The following is a 17,859-nucleotide window of genomic DNA, read 5'->3' as shown; positions in this document are numbered from 1 at the left end:
CATAAAAGAGCCATGAAGCTCCAGAGCCACACGTTCAGTATCACCGCTCTAGAATCCTGTCCAATCAGGTTCATTTCAGCACAGGTGGACTCCAGTCAAGGTGCAGAAACATCTCAGCAGAGACATGGAGGAACCTGAGCTACAGCTCCAGACTATTCCTCCTGAATCATAAAAACTGTTGACAACTATTGAGATCGCTCAGGAACTGGAAGGATCGTCCGTTTTCATCACTCCTCCTCGGAGGGGAGGAGGACGCCCTGGAAAACCAAGGTTTAAAGAAGAACACAGAGGCAGTGGGCGGTCGTGTTGTAGGAGTTTGGTTTAATATTGTACTGAAAAATAAATTAACGAAAATAACTTTAAAATGCAACAGAAGACAAAGAGAAAAAAAGATCCAGATTATAAACATTCTTTGCCAGCAGGGGTGGAATCGCAGTGCTCATGTCGGATTAAATTTACAAATATATATAAAAAAGGAATTTTATTAGACATATCCACACGTCACAAAAGCATTCCTTTACATCCAGTGAGCTGAATGTGGTCTAACAGCCGCAGCGTCCGCCCTCCAGCTACAAAAGGTTCTAGAAAATTTATATTTATATATGTATATATATATTCATACACATGCCCTATGTGAGTGTGGAGGAGGCTGTACAAAACTAAACTGTACAAAACAAAAAGCACGCGGTGGTGAGGGCGTGGTGGATGGAATGATCAAGAGAAACCATGTGATCCAGGTCCACGTTTGGAGTCTTCGATGCGTCTATTCACAAAGTTTTGGCTTTAAAACAGAAGCGTCGTCTTTAGCGTGTTTATGTGACAGAAGAGAAAAAAAAAACGAGCACAAACTGGACTCCTAGTGTTCTGTGGTGCTTTAAAAACATGAGGACAAAGAGGAGGAATGAGTTAAATTTCATCTCTGCGTCTCACCACGGACTGGAGGAAAGAATTAAAGGAATGACCATTAGCATCAGAAAGACTAATCATGGAAATGTTCAGATAAATAAAGAATATCAGGATGAGTTAAGACTTCTGTCTCTGCTGGAGATCAGGATAGTGTTTCAGAGCTTTAAACCTCGACTGGTTTCACGTTTTGGGCTCTAAGTGACTGAAAGATGCAGAGAAGTACCGTGGATCTGTCCGTCCTGCAGCAGGGAAACAGACGCCATGGTCAGTTCAGGCTAAACGTCAAAGTGCTTGGTTCATCAGCGGAGGTAGACGCTGAAAAACGCTTCACCGCTGCAGGATGAGACTTCTGAAACAGAGGAGGTCTCTATCCTCCTCTAATCTGCAGTTTAAGATCAGCATCAAAAACAGAAATCCAGGAGTACTGAAGACCACGGGGGTTTAATGAAACTTTTAGTTCCTCAGATTTCTCCAGCCTGCAGCAGTGAAACAGACGGTACCGGCTGTAGTCTCGTTGGGGTGAAGTGCTTCTTATCAAAGTGCTATGTTCATAAAACACGGGTAACAACGCTGCGTCTGCAGCCTGTTTCACTGCTGCTAGCTTAACGGTTTACTGGAGAACCACCAAACATTTTTGCTAATAAGAAACGACCAAAGCAGAAATACAGAATTCATTTTGAGCCAAAGATAGAAAAGGTTCAGGCTGACAGGAGGAGCCGTGGAGGAAGGTTCTTGGTTCCTCATCGGCTCTACTTTTATTTCTCTGGTAGATTTCCTCAGCCTCGTGTTTGAGCCACCTCTCTGATCATTCCTCAAACGTCTGCACCAGTAGGAAGTCATTTAGAGCCCAAAACCAGTCCAAACAGCGTGGAGGTTTGAGAACAGCGGGTGTACCTGTAGGATAAACTTCAGTCAGTAGAGAACTAGTACCTGATCCACTCTACCCGGGACTCCTGCTAAAATAATGAACCTTTACGTGATCTGAGAACCATAAAAAAATACTGAATGTCAGGATTTTTACATTAAAACTCTAATAAAATGAACCAAGTCATGCTCCGGTCCAATGATACGAGTCAGTGATGCTACTTCAGGGGTCGGCCGGCTTCAGGGAAATGTAGCTTCAGTTTCCTACAATTAATCCAGGATCAAACTTGTCCTAGAGAGCAGGGGGGTTAGGTCTGCATAATACTGTCAAAAACAGAGGAGGTCTAGGGTTTCTGGTCTGGTTCATTAACAACGGGGCGAGAGATTGGCTGACGGGCAGAGACGGGGGTGAAAAGCTTTGGATTTATGGACGATCTTGGTTCTAACCTTCAGCAGCGGTCCTGAGCTCTGGATCAGGACTAGAAGAACCTGGAACAAGCGGCTAACAGACTCCTCTGGAGGATGGCCGGGCTCGGCCTGAGGGTCAGGGTCAGGGTTAAAGTGGTTCACACATCCAGTCAGAAAGACTCTTTGGCGCCTCCCTGTGGAGATCCTCCAGTCCTACCAAGTAGGAGACTCCAGGGTAGACCTGGAACTTGCTGGAGGGACCAGATCCTCCTGAGACCCGCATGTGCATAAGACGTTTATTTTTGGCTTTCCTCCTACAGTAAGAATTCCTGCTGTTAGAATTTCTCAGGTAACTCTCCAGGATTTCCATGGAAGTTTCAGTTATTGGCTTGGAATGTCGGGAATTTGAAATTTCCAGGCATTTTCTTAAACTGTTGGAGGTGTTTGTATATTTGGAGAGTTTGGAGAGGTTTGGGGGTTGCTTGCTTTTAAATTTTCTCCTGTTTGGAAAACTTTTAGGAACTTAAAGAGAGAATTGAAATTAATTAAATTTCCAGGAATTTTTATAGATTTTTTAAAAATAAATCTTTAGGCTTTCTCAGAAAGGAAAAGTGAAATGTTTGGGGAATATTTAAGGACATTTTGGGCATTCTTAAGGGATGTTTAAAAAGGTCAGATATTTCATAAAAATATTTTGGATTTTTTGTTTATGTTTTTGAAACTTCTAATCCTTTTAAAGGATTTTTAAAGACCTTTAGAACTTCTAGAGCATTGTTTCCCAGCCTAGGGTCCAGGACCCCCTGGGGGGGCGGCAAAGATCTTTTGGGGGGGGGGGGGGCTATGTCTGATCTGAGGCTGCCAAAATTAGATTTGCAAATTTTGACTTGAACTTTGATTAAGCAGTTTTTAAGTATTTTATACAAAGGTCTTTTGAGAAGAAACACATGTACAGGCCGTTTTTTAGGGTCTTATCAGTGAAGCAATTAAAATCAGGGATGATTTTTGATGTCAGGATGTCACTTTTTCTTCTCTCTTGGGTCCTGGGGGGCCCCACTTTTCTTAGGTACACGTAAGGGGGGCTCCAAGGAAAAATGGTTGGGAAACACTGTTCTAGAGGGAAATCAGTCCATCCTTGGCCTTAACGTGTTCTTATGGTTCATCATCAGGAGGTCAGAAACCTTCCAGAGTTTGTCTAGGAGCCGTCTTTAACACTTAGAAACATTTTCTCTGTGAAATATCCTCCAACAAGTAAAGAACAGTGTTTGTTGTGTGTTGTATAGTAAGATTAGCCAAAAACAACTTCCTGCTCCCAGACAAGGCTCAGGCTTTATACGTTTAAGATCCTTCTGATCCCAAATAAAAGGGATCAACTAAAAATGTATTCAAACAAAAGCTCAGGAGGTTAAATCCCATCTAGCCCGGGATCTTCTCTGGATCTCCCTGGAGGAGCAAGAGATCCCCGCAGGGAAAAGGATCCCTGGTCGACTAGTTCAGCTATCATGATCTGGCCTCGGATGAGTAGAAGAGAATAGATTAGCGCTAAAATTCCCTCAAGACTTTGGTGAAAACTAAAGAAAAGAGTCTAAATTTACCCCTCAAAGACTCTCCAAACCCGGGTATTTATCAGATTTCTTTGACATACTGCGGTTGAGCCAATCAGCGGGATAAAGAAGTCAAACATGGCAGGAAGTTTGTGATTCCTGGTGAGAAAGAAACTCAAAGTTTCCCTGAAGTTCGGCCGTCAGTTATCTACAGTTTCCCGTTTGTCAGTCAGTCGCTAGTTCAGTCTGAGAGCCGCTAAGAGTAAAGCTGTAAACTTTGGTCGGGACTCCTCCTCCACAGAGACTCCGCCCACATCAGGAGGCGACGGCGGTTAGGAGGGGAGGGAAACAAGAGGAGGAGGGTCTGTGGTCATGCTCTTCACTCATACATTCACAAAAAATGGAATCATTAATGTCGACAGGTGAACACACACCTGGGATGATGATCAGTGATAGAATTATGGCCCCGCCCACCAATAAATACCTTAACCCCGCCCACTGACAAATAATAAAATACATCACGCTGCCTCGTCCTGGTCTACGTCGGCTCCTGCAGCCAGGAACCGTCTACAGTCAGAGAACAAAAACTGATTTACACGTCTCAAACCGTCCTAAAAACGTTGTTTCAAACCGAGCCGGGGGAGGAGGGGGAGTAGAGGTGACCACCGAGGCGTGCTGCTAGTTTTTCTTCTTCACGTTGTTGTTTGAGGCAAGCCGGGGCCGCGGCGACGGGATCAGGCTGCCCAGAGGAACTTTACTCCGAGCCACTTCGAAGAGTTTGGAGAAAACCTGGAAGAAGAAGAAGAAGAGCCCGTTAAAAGCCTTTGAATCCATTTAATACTTCTATTATTGACAAGATTAATTTTACACCACACCATGTCTGACTAAAATTACATTTTTGGTCCCTAATAAGCAGCTCTTGTTTGTATCTCTCTATTCACAGCCAGTGAGTGAACAGGAACACTGATATACTATTTAGACAATGAGAGTCAGACATGTCTGGGCTGTTTACCTTCTAACAACATGACATGGCATAGCATGCTCGCTGTCCACACACGATAACAATAGGGATGCACGTGATTTCCTGATATATTTACAAAACAACTTTAGCTGACAGACAATGTAGTTCAGACCTAAAACATCAGTCCTTCACACAACTTTTTAAACTTTGACGGTGAACAAATGAACACATTTTAGTTCTTAAAACAGAGTTTAAGTGTAAGGCAGCATTACTCAACCCAAGAGCCAAAGTGTTGAAAAATATCTTTGCAAGAGTGAGAATCTAAGTGGTGAAAAGTGGCAAAAACAGCTAGAAATAGCAATAAAATAAGTTAAAGGAGGAAAAAAGGTCAAAAAGCAACAAAAATGAGTGAAAAGGGGGAAGAAATGTGGAGAAAGGGTCGGAAAGTAGCAAAAATGGCTGAGGAGTGACAAAAAAATGGTTACAGGTAGCAAAAAATGGTCCAAAAGTGGCAGAAGTGTGGCAAAAAAATGAGTGAAAAGTGACCAAAAAAGGCAAAATGCTGCAAAAATGGGCAAAAAAAGAGAAAAAGTGGTATTTAGTGGCAAAAGGTAGCTGATATGGGTGAAAAGTAACAAAAAAAGGCAAAAAAAAAAATGGGATATAGGTGGCAAAAAACGTGTAAAAAGTTGCAAACGTGGCAAAAATGGGCAATACAGTAGGAAAAAACTGGTATTAAATGGCAAAAGGTGGCTTCAGTGGTTGAAAAGTGTCAAAAAAATGGTGAAAAAAGGCAAAAATGGGTAAAAAGTGGCAAAAAATGAGTAAAAAGTTGCAAAAAAAGTTGCAAAAATGGGCAATAAGAAACGTATTTACTGGCAAAAGGTAGCTTAAATGGATGAAAAATGGCAAAATGGTGAAAAGGGCAAAATTTCTTTTTTTCCGGTTTTCTGAGGGAATAGTATTTAAAATTTAAGACTTAAAAGAGTCACAAATAATCACAAAAGAGCCACATGTTGAGTATCACTGGTGTAAGGAAAGATGAATAAAGAAAAGGACTTGAGCTGACAGACGTCTGTCTGTCCAGAATAAATCTACACTAACTTATCCGTTTGGATGCCCAATATTTACAGCTGATTATTTGATTTCTACAGCCAAAATATGGTCAGAATAATTAGCAGAAATGTTCATATCTTCTACCAATATCGTATCGATAATTTCTTACATTCCTAGATAAAAACTAAAGTCTCTCTCCTGTAAAGTCCAGTTTCCCCTTGTAAACAGTGAAGAATTTAGCCCTCTTATTTTGACTGGGACAAACTGAAGTGTGGCGCGTTGTTGCTCAACAGTCCAGCCTGTGTGTTGACATAAGAGCAGTCACTGATTTTAATGCTCAGCTGTCTCCACCTGAAACAAGCTCTGAAGTGAAAGAAAATCAAGGAAATATCCTGTCAGACACTCCTGATGCCTTGTCATCTCCACTTTCCTTGTTCCTTGACATCTCAATGGGAACGACAGAGGAGAACAGGAACAGGGCGACTAGGGAAAAGCATGCTGCATTGCACTGTGCTGCTGGTTTGCTATCAGGATGCTGGAGTTGGAATCAGGCTGATTTTTGACTGATGCAGGCTGGTTCTAGTTTCAGGTTTTACTCAAGACAAAACCAAAGTGCAGTTTCATCTTTTACTCAACACTTCAGGCTGGATGTTTGAACGTTGGCTGGTACATGTATGAAGCTCTCTCTTTAAAACCAGTGAACATGAGCAGACTGCTCACGTCTGGCTGATTCTGGTACATCAGAAGTTACATCTTCTGCAGCTGATTTCACGAGTGCATTTTAAAATGTTTGCATGATGTCCTGGAGTTATTCAAGGACCTTTTGCCACACAGAGAACAGAACAAAGGAGCCTCTTCAGGAGGTTTCAAACCTCCGTTCCTGGTTGCTCACCTTTCGTGGAGTCCTCTGGAAGCATCAGAAAGGAGGAGAAAGGAAAAGTGAGGATTAGAGGAGGAGGAGGAAGGAGAGGGAGGTGGAGGATGACAGAGGTGGTGGTAGTCTTCAGGCTGCTTTCACACCTGTAGCTCATTGTTTTGGTTCTGATTCAGAGCAGAAAATGTTTTATTATTGTGATTTCTCTTTAAGCTGCAAACAAACCTCTTCAGAGTCTGAAAGCCAGCTGATCCAGAACAACCTCTCTAAAGAAGTTGTTCTCAACCTTTTCAGCCTGTGACCCCCAAAATAAAGGTGCCAGAGACCGGGGACCCCCAAAATAAAGGTGCCAGAGACCGGGGACCCCCAAAATAAAGGTGCCAGAGACCGGGGACCCCCAAAATAAGAGTGCCAGAGACCGGGACCCACAAAATAAAAGTGCCAGAGACCAGGACCCCCACTGTACCTGAAGGTCGTTGAACTCAGCCATGAACATTCAAGAACAGTCATGTACAGACAAGGCCGTCCATTAGGGAGGATAAATGGGAGAGCCTTGTGGAGCCCAGCCAAACTGGTGTCCATGGAGGTCAGAAAACCATGGTCTACTGTAAGGTTAAGCTGTGAAAACCATATTCTATATTTGACCTGAATAATAACCACTCTTCTCAAAGACACAAACATCTTTTTTTAATCATTCGTGTAGTAAATAGCCTTTTGAAAATGAAAAGATTTATGTTAAAAACATACTTTAAATGGGAGAAAAATTGCTTAAACTAGTTAAAAATGGCAAAAAATGGAGGAAAAGGTGTTGAAATTGGATTTTTAAAGAACATAAATGGGTTAAAACTGGCAAAACATAACCAGAAACGGGTTAAATTGGAAAAAACAGGCACAAAAAGTGGTAACAGGGGCTTAAAAAGTGGCTGAAATGGCTTTAAAGCGTAAAAAAAGGAGGAACTTAAGTGGACTGGGATGAAGAATTGATATTAACTGGCAAAAATGGGATAACTTGTTAAACTGGGCAAAAGGGGGTGTAAAAAAAGTGGCTGATAGAGGCAATAATGGGGCAACAATAGGCAGAAAGTGGCAAGAATTGGTTTAGAAGTGACAAAAACAGGCAGAAAAAAGGATGGAAAGGGTTTAAAATGGATAAAAATGGGTTTTAACAGGCAAAAAGTGCAAAAATTGGCAAAGTTGGTGTTAAAAGTGATGAAAAAGGGTTAACATTTGGTAAAATTGGTGTAAAGTGGCAACATTTTTTAAGGCATCTGGTGACCCCCTCTCAGTGTCTTGTGACCCCCCCATGAGGTCCCGACCCCAAGGCTGAGAACCACTGAGATAGGGAACTAGGCAAGAGCTACAAGCATGAAAGCTTGCACACGTAAGTATCAGGTCTAGATGAAAAACAGGTCTATTGGGACCATCCTCTAAAAAGTACAGGAAATTCCCTTTGTTGCAGAAAGAACTAAAAAGGTTTAAAAATTGCTACAATGGGTTAATAAAAGGCAAAAAAATGGTGGAGATGTGGTGAATTGGATTTTAAATGTAGCAGAAATGGGCTGGAAGTGGCAAAAAGTAGATAAAAATGGCAAAAAAAAAAAACCACGCAAAAATGTGTTAAAGTGGCAAAAATGGGCATACACGGTGGTAATAGGAAGTTAAAAAGTGGCTGGAACTGGCAAAAATGGGTGGAAATTTGGTGAAATGGGATGAAAAATTGATATAAACTGGCAAAAAAAGGGTTAACTGAGAAAGAAAAAAAACAGATATTGGTTAAACTAGCAAAAATGGGCATATTAAATGGGGAAATGTGGTTAAAATGGGAGAAAAATTGCTTAAACTAGTTAATAGTTGGCAGAAAAGGTGTTGAAATTGGATTTTAAAGAACATAAATGGGTTAAAACTGGCCAAACATAACCAAAAATGGCTTAATTTGGCAAAAACGGGCACAAAAAGTAGTAACAGGGGCTTAAAAAGTGGCTGAAATGGCTTTAAAGTGAAAAAAAAATGGGGAAACTTAGGTGGACCGGGATGAAGAACTGGCAAAAATGGGATAACTGTTGTTAAATTGGGCAAAAAGGGGTGTAAAAAGTGGTTGATAGAGGCAATAATGAGGCAACAATAGGCAGAAAGTGATAAAAACTGGCAAAAAAGGGTTAACTGTGAAAGAAAAAATAAGCAGATATTGGTTAAACTAGCAAACATGGGCACATCAAATGGGGAAATGTGGTTAAAATGGGAAAAAAATTGGGTGTAAAAAGTGGTAAAAATGGTCAACGGTAGCTATAATGGGTCACCATTAAGTTTAAGGGGCAAGAATTGGTTCAGAAGTGGCAAAAACAGGCAGAAAAAAGAGGTGAAAGAGTTAAAAACTGACAAAAAAAGGTGTTTAATAGAAAAAATGTGTCAAAACTGGTGGAAAAAAAAACTGACGAAAAGGGGTAAAAATTGGACAAAACAGTTGTAAAGTTACAATAGTGTAATTTAAAAAATGTTCTTAGGTTTTAGGGCATCTGGAGACCCCCTCTCAGTGTCTCATGACCCCAAGGTTGAGAACCCCTGCTCTAAAGGATCCAGGTGTGAAAGCATCCATAACTGTTAGCCCTCCAGAATGAAACCAAACCCGACCACGAGAGCTGGGATTAAGACTTTCAGCTGCTTTTATCATCACTAGAACATGGATGCAGGGCGGAGATAAAATCAGACCGTCCTCTCACCTGCTCCCACAGAGTCTCTGCCACCTGGTCGATGACTCCTCCCACCTCGCGGAACTCCCCGGAGTATTTAACGTAGGCCCAGATGCAGAGCGCCGTCAGTGCGGCGCCCATCACCAGGTTACACATGGTGGCCACAGAATTGATGCCCACAAAGCCGGTGACCATGGACATCACGTACATGACGAACATGACGGCGAACAGCGTGGCGGGCGTCCGCGCCGCGTAGAAGATGTTCTTGCCGTCGTTGTGCTTGCTGAAGTTGGCGTACGCCTCGTCGAGCTCCGCCTCCAGCTGCTCCTGGTAACGCCGGCAGAAATCCTCGCCGCCCATCTTCTTCACTGAGCGGAAGTGTCGCACGGATGCCTGCCGTAGCTCTGCGTGGCGGCGCTCCAGCTCTGTCGGCGAGATGTAGGGTTTGTCCCCGCCGCAGACCTGAGGGAGATTTAGATTTAGTAGACTTACAAAGAGGCAAGAATGGCAGCGTTTATAGGTTCTTCAATTCTAAAACCCAGATTCCAAAAAAGTTGGGACACTAGACGGACTGGAGATGGAGGGAGATTCAGTCTGAGCTATTTTACACTGGGGAACATTTTTCTGAAAACTTTGGAACAATTTTTAGACTCAGTTTTTCACAGATTGGTGAACCTCTGCCAATCATTACTTCTGAGAAACTCTGCCTCTCTAAAATGCTCCTTTTACACCCAGTCATGTGACTGACGTGTAGATAATTTACCTCATTAGTGTCTAAACACTTCTGTAGCTGTTTTTCATTAGTACCACTTACTTTTCCAGCCTTTTGTAGCCCTGTCCACACTTTTTTGGGGATGTGTTGCTGCCATTAAATTCAAGCTGAGCTAACATTTGTCATAAGATGTCTCAGTTTAACATCTGAGACATTCTCTATGAATCCCAGCTTTTTTGAGAATCGGGGTTGTGAAAACAGATTTAGTCAATGGGATGAAAAACAGGAGAAGAATCTAAAACATCAGCGTCAGGCATTTGAAACATCACCACAATAATACAAACATCCCAGTGTTAGTAATTCCTCATCAAAAATTCCAAAGAAAACTCACATGATTACACAAAAATACAAGAAAAACACGGATATTACAATTTTGGAACGTTTTTGCAAGGACTGAGTGGCAATTTATTCAACAAACTACTCAACCTTTTCTTAAAAAATGGGTTTAAATGGTTTTCTTCTGCTTAATTTACATCTTGGATCAGAAACTTTGCTAAATTCACTTCTTTAAGATGATAAAAAAAACACATTTATTCTCATAAAAACCAGCCTTCTTTAAAAGATAATCTTTCAAAAGGGCTGCAGACGATCTGTGAAGGAAATCTGGGTTAAATGGGTGTTTAAAAATGTGTTTACAGTCTGTTAGAATAACAGGAAGTGATGCGGTTACCTGCTCCATGCTTTTGTTGTACATGTCTTTGGCTCCTGCTACAGCTGCAAGGTTATTGGCTTCAGCTGTTGCCTGGGGGTTAAATAAAAAAACATGTTAAAACAGGCTGAATTAAGCAGCAGCACGTACACGTTCATATTAAAGCGTCCAGCAGGTGGAGCTGTTGGAGAGGTGACGTGATGATCCGACCTGCAGCATGGACTTTGGGTGAGGAAGCTCCTCCCCCTGATAGATCTTCATGTAGGCCTGAAAAAACAGCAGACAGACGGAGCAGAGTTTAGAAACAGCAGAGATCTTCTCTGATTAAATGAATGAACGCTCAGTTTAACTCAGGGGAGTCAAAGTCTCAGCAGGGGCCGGATCCTGAACTAAGGTCTAACCTCAGGGCCGAACAATTCTGAGTCTAAACAAACAAATAAAGATAACAGCGAGGATATTAAACCATAAAATGTCAACCTTATTTTCACCAGCAATGAATTATGGGGGGAAAAATGTGGCGCTGATGATAAACGATTTTGAGATTAAATGACAATGATAAGTTAAAAACTCAAAATCTGAGATAAAACATCAAACTAAGAAGTTAAAAGGCCAAAACACGATATTTAAAGTCAAAATAATGTTTTTAAAGAGCAAAATATGAGATGGAGCACTAATACTATTAATTTTAAAAGTAAAAAACTGAGAAAAGTCAAAATCATGATTTTAAACACTGAAATAAAATTAAAATCATTAGTTTTTAAGGTAAAAAAAAATGATAAAAGTCAAAGTGAGGAGTTGAAAAAGGTCAGAACATGAGATAAAAGTCAAAATTATGATTTTAAAGGGTAAGAAAAATGAAATAAAATTAAAAATCATGAGTTTTAAAGGTCAAAATGTGAGATAAAAGTCAAAATCATTATTTTAAAAAAGGAAAAAAAACTGAGATAAAATTAAAAATCATGAGTTTTAAAGGTCAAAATGTGAAATAAAAGTCAAAATCATGATTTAAAAGGTCAAAATAGGATTTGAAATTTACAGCTATTAATCTAAAAGGTCAAAACACAAATTTCTTTTCCTCATTCCTGACTTTTTATCAAATTATTTTTACTGTTTACTCTTTCTCAATTTTTATAAATCATCCAGGTTTAGTTTACATTTTTACACTGGAGGAAATCTGCACACCTCATACTGGTGGGCCAGTTCTAATAAAAATATCATGATCTGGTGGGCCAGCTATAACTGTACCACGGGCCGGATTTGGCCCCCGGGCCTTGAGTTTGACACCCCTGGTTTAACACATCAACACTGAACTGACTTTAAAGTAGTGCAGCAGGTCTCTGCAGGAGATCTTCACTCCTCCGATCTCCTTCTCCACCAGGTTCTCTGGAGAGAGCAGCGTGGGGACGAGGTTCACCAGCTCCTTCTTAAAGTCCTCATCGATATCTGAGACACACGAACACAAACTTCAGAAACTATTTTACCATTAAATATTCATTTATCTTGGCATTGTCAAGGGAAACGGTTTATTAAGTTAAAATTAGCCCAAAGCAATGCAAGAATCAGTTTGCCTATAAATGGCAATTTCCATTATACACTGCCTAATAACCATGATGGTTGGAATTTACTGTTTCAGCTGAGGTTACAGTTGAGATCATCAGTCTGACGACTACCATGGGACAGCTGACAGTCAGAGTTTTAAGATGGCGTCTCGTTAACAGAGAGCTGGTTAGTTATTTGTTCAGATGATTTGTTGATGTTTACAGTGGAGGATGGTATTTGGCTATCATTAGGTGCTGAGTTATTGTAGCAGCTAACGTGCTAACTTAGCACTAGCAGAGCTAAAGTGAAGCTATGGGCTGTGGTTGAGTTAAATGGAGGTGTTCTGTGTGTAGCTGACTGCATGTGTGTAAGGAACATCTCAGAGTTTTCATCATGTCTGTTTGAACAGCGTACACAAAGAATCCAGAAAAACACTGAGAGCGCAGACCTCCGCCATCAGCCGCATCTCCCAGTGGTAAAGAATCCTTTAAAAAATTCCTGGAAATCTAATCAGTTCTTTCTTATACTATTTCTGACATTTCCTGAAAATTAAATCAAATCTGTCCATAAATTTTCGAGTTATGTTGCTAACAAACTAACAAACAAACCCTGCCGATCACATAACCTCCTTGGTGGAGGTTATAAAAGAACGCGGCCATTCCTGAGGTCATGTGAAATATGAGTCCAGCAGTAATAACAGGGTAACAATCGCTCTGGTTACCATCAGGCTCAGCTTCTGTGGTCTTGAACTCGAGGTCAGGTCCAGACAGAAAAACATAACCACAGCCCTGCTTTAGTGCTGTATCGCTGTGTTTCTGCTTTTGTATGTTTCACTGCTGATAAATGACGGTTATTGGTCACATGGTTGTCTAAAGCAAATGTCCAGTAGTTCTTCTTGAGGACTGATGTCCATGTTGGCTGGAGAGAGAGAGAGAGAAAAAAGGTCCAGTGTGAACTCTGATCCACATCTCAATCCTGATCGATCCAGACGGAGAAGAAGCAGACACCACGGCTCTCCTCTGTTCTCTGCTCTTTCTAAAGTCTCTAGATGTGAAAGCATGGAGGGTTGGAGACTAAATGTTGGATGTATGACAGCAGAGAACAGCTGCGACTGTATTTAGGTACTCTGCTCAGGCTTCATCACTACATAAACCAATGCGGTCCATTTGTGATTCACATGAGCAGTGATTTAGCATAAATAACATATTTGACTATTTCTGTTGTATTCATTTCATAATTTCAGATCAGGAGATGTTCTTCATTCCTTTTTTATTTTGTTATTCTTTCCTTGTTTAAAGTTTAACCCATTACAGACTGAACCAGCTATAATAGAGTTTAAACAACACAAGATGGAACAAACTGGAACGGTCACTACTGACGGTTCAGAATAATGAAGGAGATAAAGCTGGAAATATGCAGACACCACCTGCTGGAGCTTTTTCCTGTTGAAGTGAACTGTGGTCACTGGCAGAGCGGGGGAGCAGAGGCTCATTTTTATTGGTTGTTCAAGAGTGTTATGTTAGACAAATGCAAAAAGATATAATCAAAAACAATTGGGCCTTGCTGGTCCCAGCATGCAAATGTAATTTTTAAAGCCAAATGTATTTTTTTTTAAATCAGATCTTTATTACCTTTAAGAACTTGTGCACGGAAGAGGACTAGGGACATGAAAAAACTAGCGTGCCATTTTTTATCATGCCTCTAACCCTCTTTCATATCCATGCAGTGACAAAAGTACTTTTAACATCATTCTGAAATTACAATTTTCAGCATTTCTGTGAATAAATTAGGGCTGAACAATCTGGGAAAATAATCTAACTAGGGATGTAACAGTACTGAAAATATTGCGGTATCGCCGTTTCAAAATTCTCGCAATAATGCAGTGGCATGTGACGGTATCAAACAAGAACTCGCAGGGCAGTAATATGCCTTGCAGCATCTACACTGCCGGAAATAGAAAGCAGAAGAAAACTGGGAGTACTCCCGCTTGTGTAGTTTTTTCTAGCGCTATTGAGTGGGCCGGTCTGAGAAGCAAACCACATCTCCCATGATCCCCTGTGCAGTATAGGAAGACATGGCAGAAAGCATGGAGGGTGAACAGAGCCAAAAAATTATACTCGTGGAACCTTCTGCGAAGTTTAAATCAGAAGTATCGACGCATTTTGGTTTTGCGGTCAACAAAAAATGATCGAGGAGTAAACAGGACGAACGTGCAAAAAACTGTTTGCAGACACTGCCAGACCGTTGTGTGTGTTCAGTTACAGTTAGTGTGTTTTATCCTGAACATTCCTGGCACTTAATTTTCCACACTATGACATTTTTTCCAAGTCATCTTTTTTTTTTTGACCATACCGCAATAATACCGTACTGTGGCCTTAATACCATGACAATATCATACCGTGAGATTTTGATATCGTTGCATCCCTAAATCTATCTGCAATTTTTTTCCTCCAATATTGCGATTTGATATGCGATAATTCCTTAAGTGCCTCATCTCATGTATTTTCTAAAAAACAAGTAATCATTCTATACAACAAACAACACAGTACTGAATTAAACTAGAGCAGAATCTTTAAAAATATCTAATTCAGATTACTGACTTGTATTACAAATTGGATATGAATTCTTTATTATTATTTTTATAGCATTGTCATATTTCATAAGAAAAAAGTACAAAAATTAAAAAGTAGGAATTTGTGTAGACTACTCTAAAAAAATGGTATGGAATGATTGTAATATGTAATGTAATACATAAAATCTCTGCTGCAAAAAAAAAAAAAAAAGGTATTTTGACACAAAGTTCAAGTTAAAGACATATCCCACATTTTGTGATTTGAAAATTGGAGCAGGCCGTACTGTGATAAAATCTAATTTATGATTAATTGCCCAGCCCTAGAATTAATCAGGATTTCTAACCTCAATTGTTGCTTTTTATGTTCTTTGTTTGAAAATGCAGGGTTTCAATTGGAAACTTTTCCACCAAATTCCTACCAATGCAAAGAAGGGTGAATAAACTTCAGACACTTTTAGGCAGCAGGAGTGAAAATTATTGGACTCCAACAGATTTAGTATCATGATTTTAGTATGATTATGACACTTTTAGCTCAGTTAGACTTAGAAAAAAATTTTAGCAATGAAGTTTGTTTCAGGTTTGATTACCAAAGAGGTCGACCATTCTTTGTTTGGGCTTAGCCCCGGATATGAAACAAGCCTGGCTCCGCCCCTGACTGCGACCTCTGTGAACCTTTAATCCTGTACTTTTATTGATGTCTTGCTTCTTGTTCGGCTGTTTTTCCTTTACCAGTAAATCTGGCGTTTCCTCCACCACCTCTTGAATGTAAATATCCATGTACGCATGTGTATAATAAATGTATATGAAATACGGACAGATCTCCTGATTGCTCGCGGTGAATCTCCTTGTACGTGACTCTACAGGAGACATATTATACTGTCATATTTTAACACTTGCATACAATGCTGAAATGTTGAGGATCCTTTCTAAACCATACCGTTTTCATTTTATCAAGAGACGCGTCCCTGCAAACCAGATTACCGCCCTCTCTGAACAGCTCGTTGCGAGACTTGATACAAGGTGACGTCAGCTCGTTTTCCGGCTTCCCCATTGGACGGCTCTGAGCAGAGATGACTCCCCTCCCCCGCTCCCACAGGAGGCTCTCAGACCTGCCCTCCCGGCAGTTCGTTCTCAGCCACGCCCCCTCCCCGGCGCTGTATACAACGCTGCTTAGCTAAAGCTGCTGTTGTTTGGATTCTTGCTCTGTGTGGATTTATTCCGGTCAGCATGTCTTCTAAACTCATTCGTGTTTTTTTGGTTGCAGCGATAAATCTACTCTGTATGCACTACCGAAGGACGCAAGCAGCAGAAAGCAGTGGGAATTGTCCAATCAAGCTGACTGCCTGCGAACTGCTAAAACATGGAGCTGTTCCCTCTGTAAAGATCGCCCAGGGAGGCTTAGAACCACAAGCTGTGAGTCACTTTATAACATTACGTTAAAACCAGCCATGGGTCAGTGGGAAGCTAATGTGTGCTAAACTTTGTCATCAGTTGTTTTCATAACTATCCGCCCTTTTACCCAAAACTATGCCGTGAAACGTTGTGTACCTTTACATTACTAAGTCTTGACTTGTGCTGATTAGAGTAAACTAAGCAAAACTCGGTAATCAGTGGGCCGAGAAAACAGTTCGGCCCATTGTTCAGCCCCCAGGAGGCCGTGACCAAGCTGGCCAATCAGAGAATGGTAAGGTCACGGACATCTCTGAGTCTTAAAGAGACAGGACTGAAACGGAGCGTTTCAGCAGTAGGCGAGATCTGCTGAAAATAGCGGTTTTCCTATCGCCAGTGTAAGATAAGTTTTTTGAGCTGCACATCATAAATAACTATTCTAAAGGTGTCCCAAAATGACATACTTAAAAGGAAAAAGGGGTAAATATGTCTCCTTAAGGACTATTGTCTTTTTACCTCTGAGGCGTCCGTCGAAGTGCGGGTTCGTGGCCACCTTGAGCCCAGGGTGAGGCAGCAGGAAGCAGCTGATGTTGGAGAAACAGGAGTGGATGTGTTTCCTGACGTTCTGCAGCTCTTCGTGTTGGTTCTGCTTCACCTTTAAACACACATCATAAACATTTTAACAACATGCTGACTGCCCGTCGTTGACTCTGACAGGTAAAACTCACCTGCAGTCTCTTCTCCAGGAAGCTCTGCCCTCCCTCCAGTCCGTACGGGTGCTCGTAGGGGTAACTCCAGTCCCGGATCAGGAACATCAGTGTCTGAACAGAGGGATGTGTGACAGTGATTGATCCAGCAAGGATTGATTCACTTTCTATCGCTTCCTTTTACTGATTTTTGAGGGATTTTACATCATTTAAGGGCTCAAATCCTGATCTCTTTAAGAGGTCTCTGAGTAAACCTTCAGATCGTACCTGAAAGGGTTTCTCGTAGACTTCCTCCATGGCGAGCCGCCCGTACTCAGTGAAGAGCTGAGGAGAGGGACACGATCAAGCATAAGGATCAATCAGAAGAGGAAGAAATGTGAGTGTGATGTTAAAGCAGCTTCATCCGCTGCATGAAAGCTTTTCCATTCACTGCAGCTCTAAATGTTTTCCTCTAACGAGCCTTTAATGCTGCAGAGCTGAACCCAAAGAGAAACACGGCGCTGAAGTCGGCTCCAAACATGGAAGAGAAGCCGACCGCTCTGCCTCTTAAGGCTGCCGTCTGCTGGGTTTAGTTCAGCTCCTAATCCTGAACACAAAAACACCGGATATGGAGCTCCTCACTCTGAAGAAGAGGAGGAGATCTGAGAAGAAAAGCAGCCGTAAAGCTGCAGGATTAGGAGCCGGTGTTGGAAGGACTCACATTTATGTGATCAGAGGTGTGAGGTAAAAGATGGAAATGAACACGGTAACCATAAATAGGCACATTTAAGGCTATCATCCAATCCAGTGAACAAGAAGCACTTAGTGCCACGATTTATCTAAAAAAGCCAAAAACTCCAGATTAATGAGCTGAGAAGAGCACGAGCAAGGTTTAATGTGTACTGCAAGGGGCTGCTTCACTGCTCAGAACAGCAGATGAGCAAGGGTTAGCACC

At 41.3% G+C, this 17,859-nt stretch overlaps 1 protein-coding gene across 2 annotated transcripts in view; it reads right to left on the bottom strand.

Annotated features, from left to right (window-relative positions):
• Positions 1–301: 301 nt before the first annotated feature.
• Positions 302–17,859, bottom strand: part of zgc:158270 (uncharacterized protein LOC791213 homolog) — a 37,827-nt gene continuing 20,269 nt past the window's right edge. The window contains exons 6-13 of one of the 2 annotated variants that reach the window (XM_041784860.1): positions 17,193–17,249; positions 16,947–17,039; positions 16,735–16,873; positions 12,034–12,161; positions 10,929–10,985; positions 10,740–10,811; positions 9,328–9,759; positions 302–4,508 (exon numbers count right to left, since the gene is read on the bottom strand). In XM_041784860.1, coding sequence (XP_041640794.1) covers positions 4,398–4,508; positions 9,328–9,759; positions 10,740–10,811; positions 10,929–10,985; positions 12,034–12,161; positions 16,735–16,873; positions 16,947–17,039; positions 17,193–17,249 — 1,089 coding nt within the window. In that variant the 3' untranslated portion in view covers positions 302–4,397. Of the gene's footprint in view, positions 4,509–6,577; positions 6,644–9,327; positions 9,760–10,739; positions 10,812–10,928; positions 10,986–12,033; positions 12,162–16,734; positions 16,874–16,946; positions 17,040–17,192; positions 17,250–17,859 lie in introns of those variants that run through there. The other variant, XM_041784861.1, reaches the window with a different exon arrangement.

The sequence above is a fragment of the Cheilinus undulatus genome, linkage group 4 (assembly GCF_018320785.1).
Source record: "Cheilinus undulatus linkage group 4, ASM1832078v1, whole genome shotgun sequence".
Classification (NCBI taxonomy): Eukaryota; Metazoa; Chordata; class Actinopteri; order Labriformes; family Labridae; genus Cheilinus; species Cheilinus undulatus.
This window is presented reverse-complemented; position numbering and strand designations above follow the sequence as displayed.